The 20,504-nt window shown below is 34.7% G+C and overlaps 1 protein-coding gene across 7 annotated transcripts in view; it reads right to left on the bottom strand.

Annotated features, from left to right (window-relative positions):
* The window catches only part of LOC134927086 (cytochrome P450 2F2-like), a 322,012-nt gene that overhangs the window by 199,979 nt on the left and 101,529 nt on the right, over positions 1 to 20,504 (bottom strand). For all 7 annotated transcript variants that reach the window (XM_063921090.1, XM_063921085.1, XM_063921092.1 and 4 more), the window contains one exon: positions 560 to 722. In XM_063921090.1, the coding sequence (XP_063777160.1) occupies positions 560 to 722 (163 nt within the window). The remainder of the gene's footprint in view (positions 1 to 559; positions 723 to 20,504) is intronic.

Genomic DNA, 20,504 nt, shown 5'->3' with positions numbered 1-20,504 from the left:
ATACCTGTAACCATCCCCCTCTCACACCTGTAACCACCCCTCACTCTCACACCTCTAACCATCCCTCACTCTCACACCTGTAACCATCCATCACTCTCACACCTGTAACCATCCATCACTCTTACACCTGTAACCATCCCTCACTCTCACACCTGTAACCATCCATCACTCTTACACCTGTAACCATCCCTCACTCTCATACCTGTAACCATCCCTCACTCTCACACCTGTAACCATCCATCACTCTCACACCTGTAACCATCCCCTCTCTCACACCTGTAACCATCCCTTATTCTCACACCTGTAACCATCCCTCACTCTCACACCTGTAACCATCCCTCACTCTCACACCTGTAACCATCCCTCACTCTCACACCTGTAACCATCCCTTACTCTCACACCTGTAACCATCCCCCCTCTCACACCTGTAACCATCCCTCACTCTCACACCTGTAACCATCTCTCAGTGTGGGGACCTGCACCAGTGTGGTCAGATTGCAGCCTTTACATATACAGATGACAGCTCACTGAGCTCATGAAGTAACCCCGGGAGACTTACTGTATCCTCCAGAGTAGCGATCATACACTGGAAAGAACGGGCGCCCGCTAAACTCATCGCCGTGATTCACCAGAGCGTCTTTCACCACCTCAAAGCCGCAGAGAACCACCACAGGGCGCGTCAGTTTCCAGACGGTGAATATGGGACCGAACTTCTTATGGAGCTAAGACACAAGAATGAGTTATTTATTATCAGAACCTACACGGTGCAATATATAGATACCCTGATAAATCTGCCACAGAGGTGCCCGAAAAATGAAATGAGGGAATGAAAATATGTTTACAGATAGGGCATTCGTCAACTAAAAATGGATTAAATATACTAAGTAACTGCATGAGGATATGCTATATAATGTCATGGATGTAATATACTAAGTAACTGCATGAGGATATGCTATATAATGGCATGGATGTAATATACTAAGTAACTGCATGAGGATATGCTATATAATGTCATGGATGTAATATACTAAGTAACTGCATGAGGATATGCTATATAATGACATAGTAACATAGTAACATAGTATCTATGGTTGAAAAAAGACAATTGTCCATCGAGTTCAACCTATTTGTGGTCTCCTATGCACGATTATTTTGTATAAAATTTTGACTGAAGTTGATGACTGCCGTTACGTTTTACCCCTCTTTTTTATAATAACCATAGTGCGTGACTATGCCCCGTAACCCTGGATATCATTATCCATTAGGAATTTATCTAACCCATTCTTAAAGGTGTTGACTGAGTCGGCCATTGCAACTCCCTCAGGCAGGGAATACCAAACACGTATCGTCCTTACCGTAAAAAAGCCTTTACGCCGTATTGTGCGGAATCTCCTCTCCTCTAACCTGAGCGAGTGTCCACGAGTTCTCTGTGTTGATCTAACTAAAAACAGGTCCTGCGCAAGATCTGTATATTGTCCCCTTATATATTTGTAAATGTTGATCATGTCCCCTCTTAATCTCCTCTTTTCCAGTGTAAACATGCCTAGTCTTGCAAGCCTTTCCTCATATTCCAGCGTCTCCATACCCTTAAGTTTGGTCGCTCGCCTCTGAACCTTTTCTAGCTCCAGGATATCCTTTTTGTAGTAAGGTGCCCAGAATTGTACACAGTATTCAAGGTGTGGCCTCACAAGTGATTAATATAACGGGAGTATAATACTCTCGTCCCTAGCATCAATTCCCCGTTTTATGCATGCTAATATCTTATTAGCCTTCTTTGCTGCAGTCCTACTTTGGGTGCTACTGCTTAGTTTGCTAACTATGAGGACACCTAAGTCCTTTTCCAGTACAGAATCCCCTAATTTTACCCCATTTAGTAGGTAGGTGTTATTTTTGTTCATGTTACCACAGTGCATTACCTTAAACTTGTCTGTATTGAAGCGCATTCTCCATTTCGCTGCCCAAGCTCCTAATTTAACTAAGTCATTCTGAAGCGACTCAGCATCCCTCTCCGCATTTATAACTTTACACAATTTGGTATCATCTGCAAAAATTGACACCATGCTCTCTAGACCTTCTGTTAGGTCATTAATGAAAATATTGAACAATAGCGGCCCTAATACTGAGCCTTGCGGCACACCACTTAGCACTTCAGTCCAAGTTGAAAAAGATCCATTAACCACAACGCGCTACTCCCTATTATCTAACCAGTTTTTTACCCAAGTGCATATTGTGCTACCTAGCCCTTTTTCTTGTAGCTTGTAGATAAGTCTCATGTGTGGTACAGTGTCCAATGCTTCGGCAAAATCTAAAAAGATGACATCCACCTCTTTACCCTGATCTAGGTTTGCGCTTGCTGTTTCATAAAAGCCAAGTAAGTTGGTTTGACAGGATCTGTCCTTCATAAACCCATGTTGATTCCTTTTAATGACCTTATTGACTTCAAGGAACTTCTGAATACTATCTCTAAGAATACCTTCCAATACTTTCCCCACTATAGATGTAAGACTAACTGGTCTATAATTACCTGGTTTAGCTTTACTTCCCTTTTTGAATATAGGCACTACTTCCGCTATACGCCAGTCTTTGGGAACCATACCTGATATTACTGAATCCTTAAAGATCAAAAATAGCGGTTTTGCAAGTTCAGAGTGAAGCTCCATTAGAACCCTTGGGTGAATACCATCGGGACCTGGTGACTTATTAATCTTTAAATGTTTTAATTGGTCACAGACTACTTCCTCGCTTAAATAAGTACCTATCAGTGGGATATTCTCATTATTGAGATTATGTGTTAGTCCCTGAATTGGGTCCTCTCTAGTAAATACTGTTGAAAAAAACTCATTTAGTGTGTCCGCTATGTCATTATAATTTTTGCTTAAGACTCCCAACTTGTCTTTTAAAGGGCCTATACTCTCCTTCTTTAATCTCTTGCTATTAATGTATTTAAATAATTTTTTGGGATTCGCTTTGCTTTCCTTTGCTACTAGTTTTTCAGTTTCTACTTTAGCCGCTCTTATTTCCTTTTTGCATATTTTGTTACATTCCTTATAGTGCTGAAATTACTCTGCTTCCCCGTCAGATTTGTATTTTTTAAATGCTCGTCTTTTCTTGCCCATAAGTTCCTTTATCTTTTTGTTAAGCCACATCGGTTTAAGATTTTTATTCCTTTTTTTGCTGCTCGTAGGAATAAATTTGAGAGTATTTTTAGCTAGCAGGAATTTTAGTACCTACCATTTCTCCATAGTATTTTTCCTAAAAACAAACCTTCCCATTCAATATCCCTGAAAAATACCCTCATCTTTTCAAAATTCGCTTTGCTAAAGTTTAGAGTCCTAGTTGAACCAGTATAGGGCTGTTTATGAAAACTGATATTGAATGTGACCATATTGTGGTCGCTGTTTCCTATGGGTTCCCCTACTATAATACCTGATACCAAATCCCCATTGTTTGTTAATACCAGGTCTAAGATTGCATTGTACCTAGTTGGTTCCTCAATTAGTTGAACTAAGTAGTTATCATTAAGTGTGTTTAAAAACATATTGCCCCTAGCAGTATCACATGAATCGTTTTTCCAGTTTATCTCTGGATAGTTAAAATCTCCCATCACTACTATGTCTCCTACTCCTGCTGCTCTTTCAATTTGCTTTAGTAACATTTCCTCATCAGATACGTTGATACCAGGCGGCCTATAGCATACACCCAATACTAACTTTTTTATTCCTTTTTCCCCGCATGCAATTTCTACCCATAATGTCTCGACAGTGTCTACAGTCCCCTCCTGAATATCTTCCCGTATATCAGGTTTTAAAAACGGCTTTACGTAAAGACACACCCCTCCACCCTTTTTATTTAGTCTGTCTCTCCTAAACAGTGTATAGCCCTCTAGATTGACTGTCCAATCATGAGATTCGTCCCACCAAGTTTCAGTAATGCCTATAATATCATACTGATTGCTTGCTGCAAGTATTTCTAGTTCACCCTTTTTACCAGTAATGCTTCTGGCGTTTACATACATACAACTAAGATAAGTATTTTCCCTTGCGTTAGGGACATCTTTCACCTTATGTAGCAATGATGACCTGTAATCGTCATTGGTTAGTGCTTTGGTAAAATCTCTTTTAGTACCCATGTTAGTAACCTTACCGCCTGCTCTTACCCTCCCCCCCAACTTCTCCCCCATTTTGTTTACTACCGCCATCCCCACTATTCTCAGTGCCCGTAGTTTCTAGCTAAACCCTCCCCCCAGGCTCCTAGTTTAAAATCTCCACCAACCTTCTAACCATCCTTCCCCCCAGCACCGCTGCCCCCTCCTCAGTCAGGTGCAATCCGTCACGACAAAAGAGATGGATGTAATATACAAAGTTACTGCATGAGGATATGCTATATAATGGCATGGATGTAATAAACTAAGTAACTGCCTGAGAATATGCAATAAAATGGCGGTATCCGTACTCCAGGTCGACAGCACAAAGGTCAACACACCTTAAGTCGACACCAATTGGTCGACAGACCTTAGGTTGACGTGGACAAAATGTCGACATGGACAAAAGGTCGACAGGAACAAGGTCGACATGGAAAAAGGTCGACATGAGTTTTTCACGATTTTTTCCTTTTTTGGAACCTTTTCATACTTAACGATCCACGTGGACTACGATTGGAACGGTAAAGTGTGCCGAGCGAAGCGGTAGCGGAGCGAAGGCACCATGCCAGAAGCATGGCGACCGAAGCGAGCCACGCGGGGGGACGTGGTGCACTAATTGGGGTTCCCGGTCACTCTACGAAGAAAACGACACCAAAAAACATAAAAAACTCATGTCGACCTTTTTCCATGTCGACCTTGTTCATGTCGACCTTTTGCCCATGTCGACCTAAGGTGTGTTGGCCAATTGGCGTCGACCTAAGGTGTGTCGACCTTTGTGCTGTCGACCTTCAGTCCCAGACCCATAATGGCATGGATGTAATATACTAAGAAACTGCCTGAGGATATGCTATATAATGAAATGGATGTAATATACTAAGTAACTGCCTGACGATGCGCTATATAATGGCATGGATGTAATATACTAAGTAACTGCATGAGGATATGCTATATAATGGTATGGATGTAATATACTAAGTAACTGCATGAGGATATGCTATATAATGACATGGGTGTAATATACTAAGTAACTGCCTGAGGATATGCTATATAATGGCATGGATGTAATATACTAAGTAACTGCCTGAGGATATGCTATATAATGGCATGGATGTAATATACTAAGTAACTGCATGAGAATATGCTATATAATGACATGGATGTAATATACTAAGTAACTGCATGAGGATATGCTATATAATGACATGGATGTAATATACTAAGTAACTGCATGAGGATATGCTATATAATGACATGGATGTAATATTGTAAGTAACTGCATGAGGATATGCTATATAATGGCATGGATGTAATATACTAAGTAACTGCCTGAGGATATGCTATATAATGACATGGATGTAATATACTAAGTAACTGCCTGAGGATGCGCTATATAATGGCTTGGATGTAATATACTAAGTAACTGCCTGAGGATATGCTATACAATGGCATGGATGTAATATACTAAGTAACTGCATGAGGATATGCTATATAACGACATGGATGTAATATACTAAGTAACTGCCTGAGGATATGCTATATAATGGCATGGATGTAATATACTAAGTAACTGCATGAGGATATGCTATATAACGACATGGATGTAATATACTAAGTAACTGATTGAGGATATGCTATATAATGGCATGGATGTAATATACTAAGTAACTACCTGAGGATGCGCTATATAATGGCATGGATGTAATATACTAAGTAACTACCTGAGGATATCCTATATAATGGCATGGATGTTATATACAAAGTAACTGCATGAGAATATGCTATATAATGACATGGATGTAATATACTAAGTACCTGCCTGAGGATACGCTATATAATGACATGGATGTAATATACTAAGTAACTGCATGAGGATGCGCTATATAATGGCATGGATGTAATAAACTAAGTAACTGCATGAGGATATGCTGTATAATGACATGTATGTAATATACTATGTAACTGCATGAGAATATGCTATATAATGACATGGATGTAATATACTAAGTGACTGCATGAGGATATGCTATATAATGACATGGATGTAATATACTAAGTAACTGCATGAGGATATGCTATATAATGGCATGGATGTAATATACTAAGTAACTGCATGAGGATATGCTATATAATGGCATGGATGTAATATACTAAGTAACTGCCTGAGGATATGCTATATAATGGCATGTATGTAATACACTAAGTAACTGCCTGAGGATATGCTATATAATGACATGGATGTATTATACTAAGTATCTGTATGAGGATATGCTATATAATGACTTGGATGTCATATACTAAGTAACTGCATGAGGATATGCTATATAATGACATGGATGTAATATACTAAGTAACTGTCTGAGGATATGTTATATAATGGCATGGATGTAATATACTAAGTAACTGCATGAGGATATGCTATATAATGGCATGGATGTAATATACTAAGTAACTGCATGAGGATATGCTATATAATGGCATGGATGTAATATACTAAGTAACTGCATGAGGATATGCTATATAATGGCATGGATGTAATATACTAAGTAACTGCCTGAGGATATGCTATATAATGGCATGTATGTAATACACTAAGTAACTGCCTGAGGATATGCTATATAATGACATGGATGTATTATACTAAGTATCTGTATGAGGATATGCTATATAATGACTTGGATGTCATATACTAAGTAACTGCATGAGGATATGCTATATAATGACATGGATGTAATATACTAAGTAACTGTCTGAGGATATGTTATATAATGGCATGGATGTAATATACTAAGTAACTGCATGAGGATATGCTATATAATGACATGGATGTAATGTACTAAGTAACTGCATGAGGATATGCTATATAATGGCATGGATGTAATATTCTAAGTAACTGCATGAGGATATGCTATATAATGACATGGATGTAATATACTAAGTAACTGCATGAGGATATGCTATATAATGACATGGATGTAATATACCAAGTAACTGCATGAGAATATGCTATATAATGACATGGATGTAATATACTAAGTAACTGCCTCAGGATATGCTATATAATGACATGGATGTAATATACTAAGTAACTGCCTGAGGATGCGCTATATAATGACATGGATGTAATATGCTAAGTAACTGCATGAGGATATGCTATATAATGGCATGGATGTAATATACTAAGTAACTGCCTGAGGTTATGCTATATAATGACATGGATGTAATATACTAAGTAACTACCTGAGGATATGCTATATAATGGCATGGATGTAATATACTAAGTAACTGCATGAGGATATGCTATATAATGGCATGGATGTAATATACTAAGTAACTGCCTGAGGATGCGCTATATAATGGCATGGATGTAATATACTAAGTAACTGCCTGAGGATATCCTATATAATGGCATGGATGTTATATACAAAGTAACTGCATGAGAATATGCTATATAATGACATGGATGTAATATACTAAGTATCTGCCTGAGGATACGCTATATAATGACATGGATGTAATATACTAAGTAACTGCATGAGGATGCGCTATATAATGGCATGGATGTAATATACTAAGTAACTGCATGAGGATATGCTGTATAATGACATGTATGTAATATACTATGTAACTGCATGAGAATATGCTATATAATGACATGGATGTAATATACTAAGTGACTGCATGAGGATATGCTATATAATGACATGGATGTAATATACTAAGTACCTGCCTGAGGATACGCTATATAATGACATGGATGTAATATACTAAGTAACTGCATGAGGATGCGCTATATAATGGCATGGATGTAATAAACTAAGTAACTGCATGAGGATATGCTGTATAATGACATGTATGTAATATACTATGTAACTGCATGAGAATATGCTATATAATGACATGGATGTAATATACTAAGTGACTGCATGAGGATATGCTATATAATGACATGGATGTAATATACTAAGTAACTGCATGAGGATATGCTATATAATGGCATGGATGTAATATACTAAGTAACTGCATGAGGATATGCTATATAATGACATGGATGTAATATACTAAGTAACTGCATGAGGATATGCTATATAATGACATGGATGTAATATACTAAGTAACTGCATGAGGATATGCTATATAATGGCATGGATGTAATATACTAAGTAACTGCCTGAGGATGCGCTATATAATGGCATGGATGTAATATACTAAGTAACTGCCTGAGGATATGCTATATAATGGCATGTATGTAATATACTAAGTAACTGCCTGAGGATATGCTATATAATGACATGGATGTATTATACTAAGTATCAGCATGAGGATATGCTATATAATGACTTGGATGTCATATACTAAGTAACTGCATGAGGATATGCTATATAATGACATGGATGTAATATACTAAGTAACTGTCTGAGGATATGTTATATAATGGCATGGATGTAATATACTAAGTAACTGCATGAGGATATGCTATATAATGGCATGGATGTAATATACTAAGTAACTGCATGAGGATATGCTATATAATGGCATGGATGTAATATACTAAGTAACTGCATGAGGATATGCTATATAATGGCATGGATGTAATATACTAAGTAACTGCCTGAGGATATGCTATATAATGGCATGTATGTAATATACTAAGTAACTGCCTGAGGATATGCTATATAATGACATGGATGTATTATACTAAGTATCTGCATGAGGATATGCTATATAATGACTTGGATGTCATATACTAAGTAACTGCATGAGGATATGCTTTATAATGACATGGATGTAATATACTAAGTAACTGTCTGAGGATATGTTATATAATGGCATGGATGTAATATACTAAGTAACTGCATGAGGATATGCTATATAACGACATGGATGTAATGTACTAAGTAACTGCATGAGGATATGCTATATAATGGCATGGATGTAATATTCTAAGTAACTGCATGAGGATATGCTATATAATGACATGGATGTAATATACTAAGTAACTGCATGAGGATATGCTATATAATGACATGGATGTAATATACCAAGTAACTGCATGAGAATATGCTATATAATGACATGGATGTAATATACTAAGTAACTGCCTGAGGATATGCTATATAATGACATGGATGTAATATACTAAGTAACTGCCTGAGGATGCGCTATATAATGACATGGATGTAATATGCTAAGTAACTGCATGAGGATATGCTATATAATGGCATGGATGTAATATACTAAGTAACTGCCTGAGGTTATGCTATATAATGACATGGATGTAATATACTAAGTAACTACCTGAGGATATGCTATATAATGGCATGGATGTAATATACTAAGTAACTGCATGAGGATATGCTATATAATGGCATGGATGTAATATACTAAGTAACTGCCTGAGGATGCGCTATATAATGGCATGGATGTAATATACTAAGTAACTGCCTGAGGATATCCTATATAATGGCATGGATGTTATATACAAAGTAACTGCATGAGAATATGCTATATAATGACATGGATGTAATATACTAAGTATCTGCCTGAGGATACGCTATATAATGACATGGATGTAATATACTAAGTAACTGCATGAGGATGCGCTATATAATGGCATGGATGTAATATACTAAGTAACTGCATGAGGATATGCTGTATAATGACATGTATGTAATATACTATGTAACTGCATGAGAATATGCTATATAATGACATGGATGTAATATACTAAGTGACTGCATGAGGATATGCTATATAATGACATGGATGTAATATACTAAGTACCTGCCTGAGGATACGCTATATAATGACATGGATGTAATATACTAAGTAACTGCATGAGGATGCGCTATATAATGGCATGGATGTAATAAACTAAGTAACTGCATGAGGATATGCTGTATAATGACATGTATGTAATATACTATGTAACTGCATGAGAATATGCTATATAATGACATGGATGTAATATACTAAGTGACTGCATGAGGATATGCTATATAATGACATGGATGTAATATACTAAGTAACTGCATGAGGATATGCTATATAATGGCATGGATGTAATATACTAAGTAACTGCATGAGGATATGCTATATAATGACATGGATGTAATATACTAAGTAACTGCATGAGGATATGCTATATAATGACATGGATGTAATATACTAAGTAACTGCATGAGGATATGCTATATAATGGCATGGATGTAATATACTAAGTAACTGCCTGAGGATGCGCTATATAATGGCATGGATGTAATATACTAAGTAACTGCCTGAGGATATGCTATATAATGGCATGTATGTAATATACTAAGTAACTGCCTGAGGATATGCTATATAATGACATGGATGTATTATACTAAGTATCAGCATGAGGATATGCTATATAATGACTTGGATGTCATATACTAAGTAACTGCATGAGGATATGCTATATAATGACATGGATGTAATATACTAAGTAACTGTCTGAGGATATGTTATATAATGGCATGGATGTAATATACTAAGTAACTGCATGAGGATATGCTATATAATGGCATGGATGTAATATACTAAGTAACTGCATGAGGATATGCTATATAATGGCATGGATGTAATATACTAAGTAACTGCATGAGGATATGCTATATAATGGCATGGATGTAATATACTAAGTAACTGCCTGAGGATATGCTATATAATGGCATGTATGTAATATACTAAGTAACTGCCTGAGGATATGCTATATAATGACATGGATGTATTATACTAAGTATCTGCATGAGGATATGCTATATAATGACTTGGATGTCATATACTAAGTAACTGCATGAGGATATGCTTTATAATGACATGGATGTAATATACTAAGTAACTGTCTGAGGATATGTTATATAATGGCATGGATGTAATATACTAAGTAACTGCATGAGGATATGCTATATAACGACATGGATGTAATGTACTAAGTAACTGCATGAGGATATGCTATATAATGGCATGGATGTAATATTCTAAGTAACTGCATGAGGATATGCTATATAATGACATGGATGTAATATACTAAGTAACTGCATGAGGATATGCTATATAATGACATGGATGTAATATACCAAGTAACTGCATGAGAATATGCTATATAATGACATGGATGTAATATACTAAGTAACTGCCTGAGGATATGCTATATAATGACATGGATGTAATATACTAAGTAACTGCCTGAGGATGCGCTATATAATGACATGGATGTAATATACTAAGTAACTGCATGAGGATATGCTATATAATGGCATGGATGTAATATACTAAGTAACTGCCTGAGGTTATGCTATATAATGACATGGATGTAATATACTAAGTAACTACCTGAGGATATGCTATATAATGGCATGGATGTAATATACTAAGTAACTGAATGAGGATATGCTATATAATGGCATGAATGTAATATACTAAGTAACTGCCTGAGGATATGCTACAGTATATAATGACATGGGTGTAATAAACTAAGTAACTGCCTGAGGATGCGCTATATAATGGCATGGATGTAATATACTAAGTAACTGCATGAGGATGCGCTATATAATGGCATGGATGTAATATACTAAGTAACTGCATGAGGATATGCTGTATAATGACATGTATGTAATATACTATGTAACTGCATGAGAATATGCTATATAATGACATGGATGTAATATACTAAGTGACTGCATGAGGATATGCTATATAATGACATGGATGTAATATACTAAGTAACTGCATGAGGATATGCTATATAATGGCATGGATGTAATATACTAAGTAACTGCATGAGGATATGCTATATAATGACATGGATGTAATATACTAAGTAACTGCATGAGGATATGCTATATAATGACATGGATGTAATATACTAAGTAACTGCATGAGGATATGCTATATAATGGCATGGATGTAATATACTAAGTAACTGCCTGAGGATGCGCTATATAATGGCATGGATGTAATATACTAAGTAACTGCCTGAGGATATGCTATATAATGGCATGTATGTAATATACTAAGTAACTGCCTGAGGATATGCTATATAATGACATGGATGTATTATACTAAGTATCTGCATGAGGATATGCTATATAATGACTTGGATGTCATATACTAAGTAACTGCATGAGGATATGCTATATAATGACATGGATGTAATATACTAAGTAACTGTCTGAGGATATGTTATATAATGGCATGGATGTAATATACTAAGTAACTGCATGAGGATATGCTATATAATGGCAAGGATGTAATATACTAAGTAACTGCATGAGGATATGCTATATAATGGCATGGATGTAATATACTAAGTAACTGCATGAGGATATGCTATATAATGGCATGGATGTAATATACTAAGTAACTGCCTGAGGATATGCTATATAATGGCATGTATGTAATATACTAAGTAACTGCCTGAGGATATGCTATATAATGACATGGATGTATTATACTAAGTATCTGCATGAGGATATGCTATATAATGACTTGGATGTCATATACTAAGTAACTGCATGAGGATATGCTATATAATGACATGGATGTAATATACTAAGTAACTGTCTGAGGATATGTTATATAATGGCATGGATGTAATATACTAAGTAACTGCATGAGAATATGCTATATAATGACATGGATGTAATATGCTAAGTAACTGCATGAGGATATGCTATATAACGACATGGATGTAATGTACTAAGTAACTGCATGAGGATATGCTATATAATGGCATGGATGTAATATTCTAAGTAACTGCATGAGGATATGCTATATAATGACATGGATGTAATATACTAAGTAACTGCATGAGGATATGCTATATAATGACATGGATGTAATATACCAAGTAACTGCATGAGAATATGCTATATAATGACATGGATGTAATATACTAAGTAACTGCCTGAGGATATGCTATATAATGACATGGATGTAATATACTAAGTAACTGCCTGAGGATGCGCTATATAATGACATGGATGTAATATACTAAGTAACTGCATGAGGATATGCTATATAATGGCATGGATGTAATATACTAAGTAACTGCCTGAGGTTATGCTATATAATGACATGGATGTAATATACTAAGTAACTACCTGAGGATATGCTATATAATTGCATGGATGTAATATACTAAGTAACTGCATGAGGATATGCTATATAATGGCATGAATGTAATATACTAAGTAACTGCCTGAGGATATGCTACAGTATATAATGACATGGGTTTAATAAACTAAGTAACTGCCTGAGGATGCGCTATATAATGGCATGGATGTAATATACTAAGTAACTGCATGAGGATATGCTATATAATGGCATGGATGTAATATACTAAGTAACTGCCTGAGGATATGCTATATAATGGCATGGATGTAATAAACTAAGTAACTGCATGAGGATGCGCTATATAATGACATGTATGTAATGTACTAAGTAACTGCATGAGGATATGCTATATAATGGCATGGATGTAATATACTAAGTAACTGCCTGAGGATATGCTATATAATGGCATGTATGTAATATACTAAGTAACTGCCTGAGGATATGCTATATAATGACATGGATGTATTATACTAAGTATCTGCATGAGGATATGCTATATAATGACTTGGATGTCATATACTAAGTAACTGCATGAGGATATGCTATATAATGACATGGATGTAATATACTAAGTAACTGTCTGAGGATATGTTATATAATGGCATGGATGTAATATACTAAGTAACTGCATGAGGATATGCTATATAACGACATGGATGTAATGTACTAAGTAACTGCATGAGGATATGCTATATAATGGCATGGATGTAATATTCTAAGTAACTGCATGAGGATATGCTATATAATGACATGGATGTAATATACTAAGTAACTGCATGAGGATATGCTATATAATGACATGGATGTAATATACCAAGTAACTGCATGAGAATATGCTATATAATGACATGGATGTAATATACTAAGTAACTGCCTGAGGATATGCTATATAATGACATGGATGTAATATACTAAGTAACTGCCTGAGGATATGCTATATAATGACATGGATGTAATATACTAAGTAACTGCCTGAGGATATGCTATATAATGGCATGAATGTAATATACTAAGTAACTGCCTGAGGATACGCTATATAATGGCATGGATGTAATATACTAAGTAACTGCCTGAGGATATGCTATATAATGGCATGGATGTAATAAACTAAGTAACTGCATGAGGATGCGCTATATAATGACATGTATGTAATATACTAAGTAACTGCATGAGGATATGCTATATAATGGCATGGATGTAATATACTATTTAACTGCCTGAGAATATGCCATATAATGACATGTATGTAATATACTAAGTAACTGCCTGAGGATACGCTATATAATGACATGGATGTAATATACTAAGTAACTGCATGAGGATATGCTATATAATGACATGTATGTAATATACTAAGTAACTGCATGAGGATACGCTATATAATGGCATGGATGTAATATACTAAGTAACTGCATGAGAATATGCTATATAATGGCATGGATGTAATATACTAAGTAACTGCCTGAGGATACGCTATATAATGACATGGATGTAATATACTAAGTAACTGCATGAGGATATGCTATATAATGACATGTATGTAATATACTAAGTAACTGCATGAGGATACGCTATATAATGGCATGGATGTAATATACTAAGTAACTGCATGAGAATATGCTATATAATGGCATGGATGTAATATACTAAGTAACTGCTTGAGGATGCGCTATATAATGACATGGATGTAATATACTAAGTAACTGCCTGAGAATATGCTATATAATGACATGGATGTAATATACTAAGTAACTGCATTAGGATATGCTATATAATGGCATGGATGTAATATACTAAGTAACTGCATGAGGATATGCTATATAATGACATGGATGTAATATACTAAGTAACTGCATTAGGATATGCTATATAATGGCATGGATGTAATATTCTAAGTAACTGCATGAGGATATGCTATATAATGGCATGGATGTAATATACTAAGTAACTGCATGAGGATTTGCTATATAATGACATGAATGTAATATAATAAGTAACTGCCTGAGGATATGCTATATAATGACATGGATGTAATATACTAAGTAACTGCCTGAGGATGCGCTATATAATGACATGGATGTAATATACTAAGTAACTGCATGAGGATATGCTATATAATGGCATGGATGTAATATACTAAGTAACTGCATGAGGATATGCTATATAATGATATGGATATAATATACTAAGTAACTGCCTGAGGTTATGCTATATAATGACATGGATGTAATATACTAAGTAACTACCTGAGGATATGCTATATAATGGCATGGATGTAATATACTAAGTAACTGCATGAGGATATGCTATATAATGGCATGAATGTAATATACTAAGTAACTGCCTGAGGATATGCTACAGTATATAATGACATGGGTGTAATAAACTAAGTAACTGCCTGAGGATGCGCTATATAATGGCATGGATGTAATATACTAAGTAACTGCATGAGGATATGCTATATAATGGCATGGATGTAATAAACTAAGTAACTGCATGAGGATGCGCTAAATAATGACATGGATGTAATATACTAAGTAACTGCCTGAGGATATGCTATATAATGGCATGGATGTAATAAACTAAGTAACTGCATGAGGATGCGCTATATAATGACATGTATGTAATATACTAAGTAACTGCCTGAGGATATGCTATATAATGACATGGATGTAATATACTAAGTAACTGCCTGAGGATACGCTATATAATGGCATGGATGTAATATACTAAGTAACTGCCTGAGGATATGCTATATAATGGCATGGATGTAATAAACTAAGTAACTGCATGAGGATGCGCTATATAATGACATGTATGTAATATACTAAGTAACTGCATGAGGATATGCTATATAATGGCATGGATGTAATATACTATTTAACTGCCTGAGAATATGCCATATAATGACATGTATGTAATATACTAAGTAACTGCCTGAGGATACGCTATATAATGACATGGATGTAATATACTAAGTAACTGCATGAGGATATGCTATATAATGACATGTATGTAATATACTAAGTAACTGCATGAGGATACGCTATATAATGGCATGGATGTAATATACTAAGTAACTGCATGAGAATATGCTATATAATGGCATGGATGTAATATACTAAGTAACTGCCTGAGGATACGCTATATAATGACATGGATGTAATATACTAAGTAACTGCATGAGGATATGCTATATAATGACATGTATGTAATATACTAAGTAACTGCATGAGGATACGCTATATAATGGCATGGATGTAATATACTAAGTAACTGCCTGAGAATATGCTATATAATGACATGGATGTAATATACTAAGTAACTGCATTAGGATATGCTATATAATGACATGGATGTAATATACTAAGTAACTGCATTAGGATATGCTATATAATGACATGGATGTAATATACTAAGTAACTGCATGAGGATATGCTATATAATGACATGGATGTAATATATTAAGTAACTGCCTGAGGATGCGCTATATAATGACAAGGATGTAATATACTAAGTAACTGCATGAGGATATGCTATATAATGGCATGGATGTAATATACTAAGTAACTGCATGAGGATGCGCTATATAATGGCTTGGATGTAATATACTAAGTAACTGCCTGAGAATATGCTATATAATGACATGGATGTAATATACTAAGTAACTGCATTAGGATATGCTATATAAAGGCATGGATGTAATATACTAAGTAACTGCATTAGGATATGCTATATAATGACATGGATGTAATATACTAAGTAACTGCATTAGGATATGCTATATAATGACATGGATGTAATATACTAAGTAACATCATGAGGATATGCTATATAATGACATGGATGTAATATACTAAGTAACTGCCTGAGGATGCGCTATATAATGACATGGATGTAATATACTAAGTAACTGCCTGAGGATGCGCTATATAATGACATGGACGTAAATATACTAAGTAACTGCATGAGGATATGCTATATAATGACATGGATGTAATATACTAAGTAACTGCATTAGGATATGCTATATAATGACATGGATGTAATATACTAAGTAACTGCCTGAGGATATGCTATATAATGGCATGGATGTAATATACTAAGTAACTGCCTGAGGATGCGCTGAATAATGACATGGATGTAATATACTAAGTAACTGCATGAGGATATGCTATATAATGACATGGATGTAATATACTAAGTAACTGCCTGAGGATGCGCCATATAATGACATGGATGTAATATACTAAGTAACTGCATGAGGATATGCTATATAATGACATGGATGTAATATACTAAGTAACTGCATGAGGATATGCTATATAATGGCATGGATGTAATATACTAAGTAACTGCATGAGAATATGCTATATAATGGCATGGATGTAATATACTAAGTAACTGCATGAGGATGCGCTATATAATGACATGGATGTAATATACTAAGTAACTGCATGAGAATATGCTATATAATGGCATGGATGTAATATACTAAGTAACTGCCTGAGGATACGCTATATAATGACATGGATGTAATATACTAAGTAACTGCATGAGGATATGCTATATAATGACATGTATGTAATATACTAAGTAACTGCATGAGGATACGCTATATAATGGCATGGATGTAATATACTAAGTAACTGCCTGAGAATATGCTATATAATGACATGGATGTAATATACTAAGTAACTGCATTAGGATATGCTATATAATGACATGGATGTAATATACTAAGTAACTGCATTAGGATATGCTATATAATGACATGGATGTAATATACTAAGTAACTGCATGAGGATATGCTATATAATGACATGGATGTAATATATTAAGTAACTGCCTGAGGATGCGCTATATAATGACAAGGATGTAATATACTAAGTAACTGCATGAGGATATGCTATATAATGGCATGGATGTAATATACTAAGTAACTGCATGAGGATGCGCTATATAATGGCTTGGATGTAATATACTAAGTAACTGCCTGAGAATATGCTATATAATGACATGGATGTAATATACTAAGTAACTGCATTAGGATATGCTATATAAAGGCATGGATGTAATATACTAAGTAACTGCATTAGGATATGCTATATAATGACATGGATGTAATATACTAAGTAACTGCATTAGGATATGCTATATAATGACATGGATGTAATATACTAAGTAACATCATGAGGATATGCTATATAATGACATGGATGTAATATACTAAGTAACTGCCTGAGGATGCGCTATATAATGACATGGATGTAATATACTAAGTAACTGCCTGAGGATGCGCTATATAATGACATGGACGTAAATATACTAAGTAACTGCATGAGGATATGCTATATAATGACATGGATGTAATATACTAAGTAACTGCATTAGGATATGCTATATAATGACATGGATGTAATATACTAAGTAACTGCCTGAGGATATGCTATATAATGGCATGGATGTAATATACTAAGTAACTGCCTGAGGATGCGCTGAATAATGACATGGATGTAATATACTAAGTAACTGCATGAGGATATGCTATATAATGACATGGATGTAATATACTAAGTAACTGCCTGAGGATGCGCCATATAATGACATGGATGTAATATACTAAGTAACTGCATGAGGATATGCTATATAATGACATGGATGTAATATACTAAGTAACTGCATGAGGATATGCTATATAATGGCATGGATGTAATATACTAAGTAACTGCATGAGAATATGCTATATAATGGCATGGATGTAATATACTAAGTAACTGCATGAGGATGCGCTATATAATGACATGGATGTAATATACTAAGTAACTGCATGAGGATATGCTATATAATGGCATGGATGTAATATACTAAGTAACTGCATGAGGACATGCTATATAACGACATGGATGTAATATACTAAGTAACTGCCTGAGGATATGCTATATATAACGACATGGATGTAATATACTAAGTAACTGCATGAGGATATGCTATATAATGACATGGATGTAATATACTAAGTAACTGCATGAGGATATGCTATATAATGACATGGATGTAATATACTAAGTAACTGCCTGAGGATATGCTATATAATGACATGGATGTAATATACTAAGTAACTGCATGAGGATATGCTATATAATCACATGGATGTAATATACTAAGTAACTGCATGAGGATATGCTATATAATGACATGGATGTAATATACTAAGTAACTGCCTGAGGATGCGCTATATAATGACATGGATGTAATATACTAAGTAACTGCATGAGGATATGCTATATAATGACATGGATGTAATATACTAAGTAACTGCCTGAGGATATGCTATATAATCACATGGATGTAATATACTAAGTAACTGCATGAGGATATGCTATATAATGGCATGGATGTAATATACTAAGTAACTGCCTGAGGATATACTATATAATGGCATGGATGTAATATGCTAAGTAACTGCATGAGTGTATGCTATATAATGACAGGGATGTAATATACTAAGTAACTGCATGAGGATATGCTATATAATGACATGGATGTAATATACTAAGTAACTGCATGAGAATATGCTATATAATGGCATGGATGTAATATACTAAGTAACTGCATGAGGATATGCTATATAATGACATGGATGTAATATACTAAGTAACTGCATGAGGATATGCTACAGTATATAATGACATGGATGTAATATACTAAGTAACTTCCTGAGGATGCGCTATATAATGACATGGATGTAATATACTAAGTAACTGCATGAGGATATGCTATATAATGACATGGATGTAATATACTAAGTAACTGCATGAGGATATGCTATATAATGACATGGATGTAATATACTAAGTAACTGCATGAGGATATGCTATATAACGACATGGATGTAATATACTAAGTAACTGCCTGAGGATATGCTATATAATGGTATGGATGTAATATACTAAGTAACTGCATGAGGATATGCTATATAATGATATGGATGTAATATACTAAGTAACTGCATGAGGATATGCTATATAATCACATGGATGTAATATACTAAGTAACTGCATGAGGATATGCTATATAATCACATGGATGTAATATACTAAGTAGCTGCATGAGAATATGCTATATAATGGCATGGATGTAATATACTAAGTAACTGCATGAGAATATGCTATATAATGACATGGATGTAATATACTAAGTAACTGCAAGAGGATATGCTATATAA

The sequence above is a fragment of the Pseudophryne corroboree genome, chromosome 5 (assembly GCF_028390025.1).
Source record: "Pseudophryne corroboree isolate aPseCor3 chromosome 5, aPseCor3.hap2, whole genome shotgun sequence".
NCBI lineage: Eukaryota > Metazoa > Chordata > Amphibia > Anura > Myobatrachidae > Pseudophryne > Pseudophryne corroboree.
The sequence above is the reverse complement of the archived record's forward strand: the minus strand, read 5'-3'. Positions and strand labels throughout refer to the sequence as shown.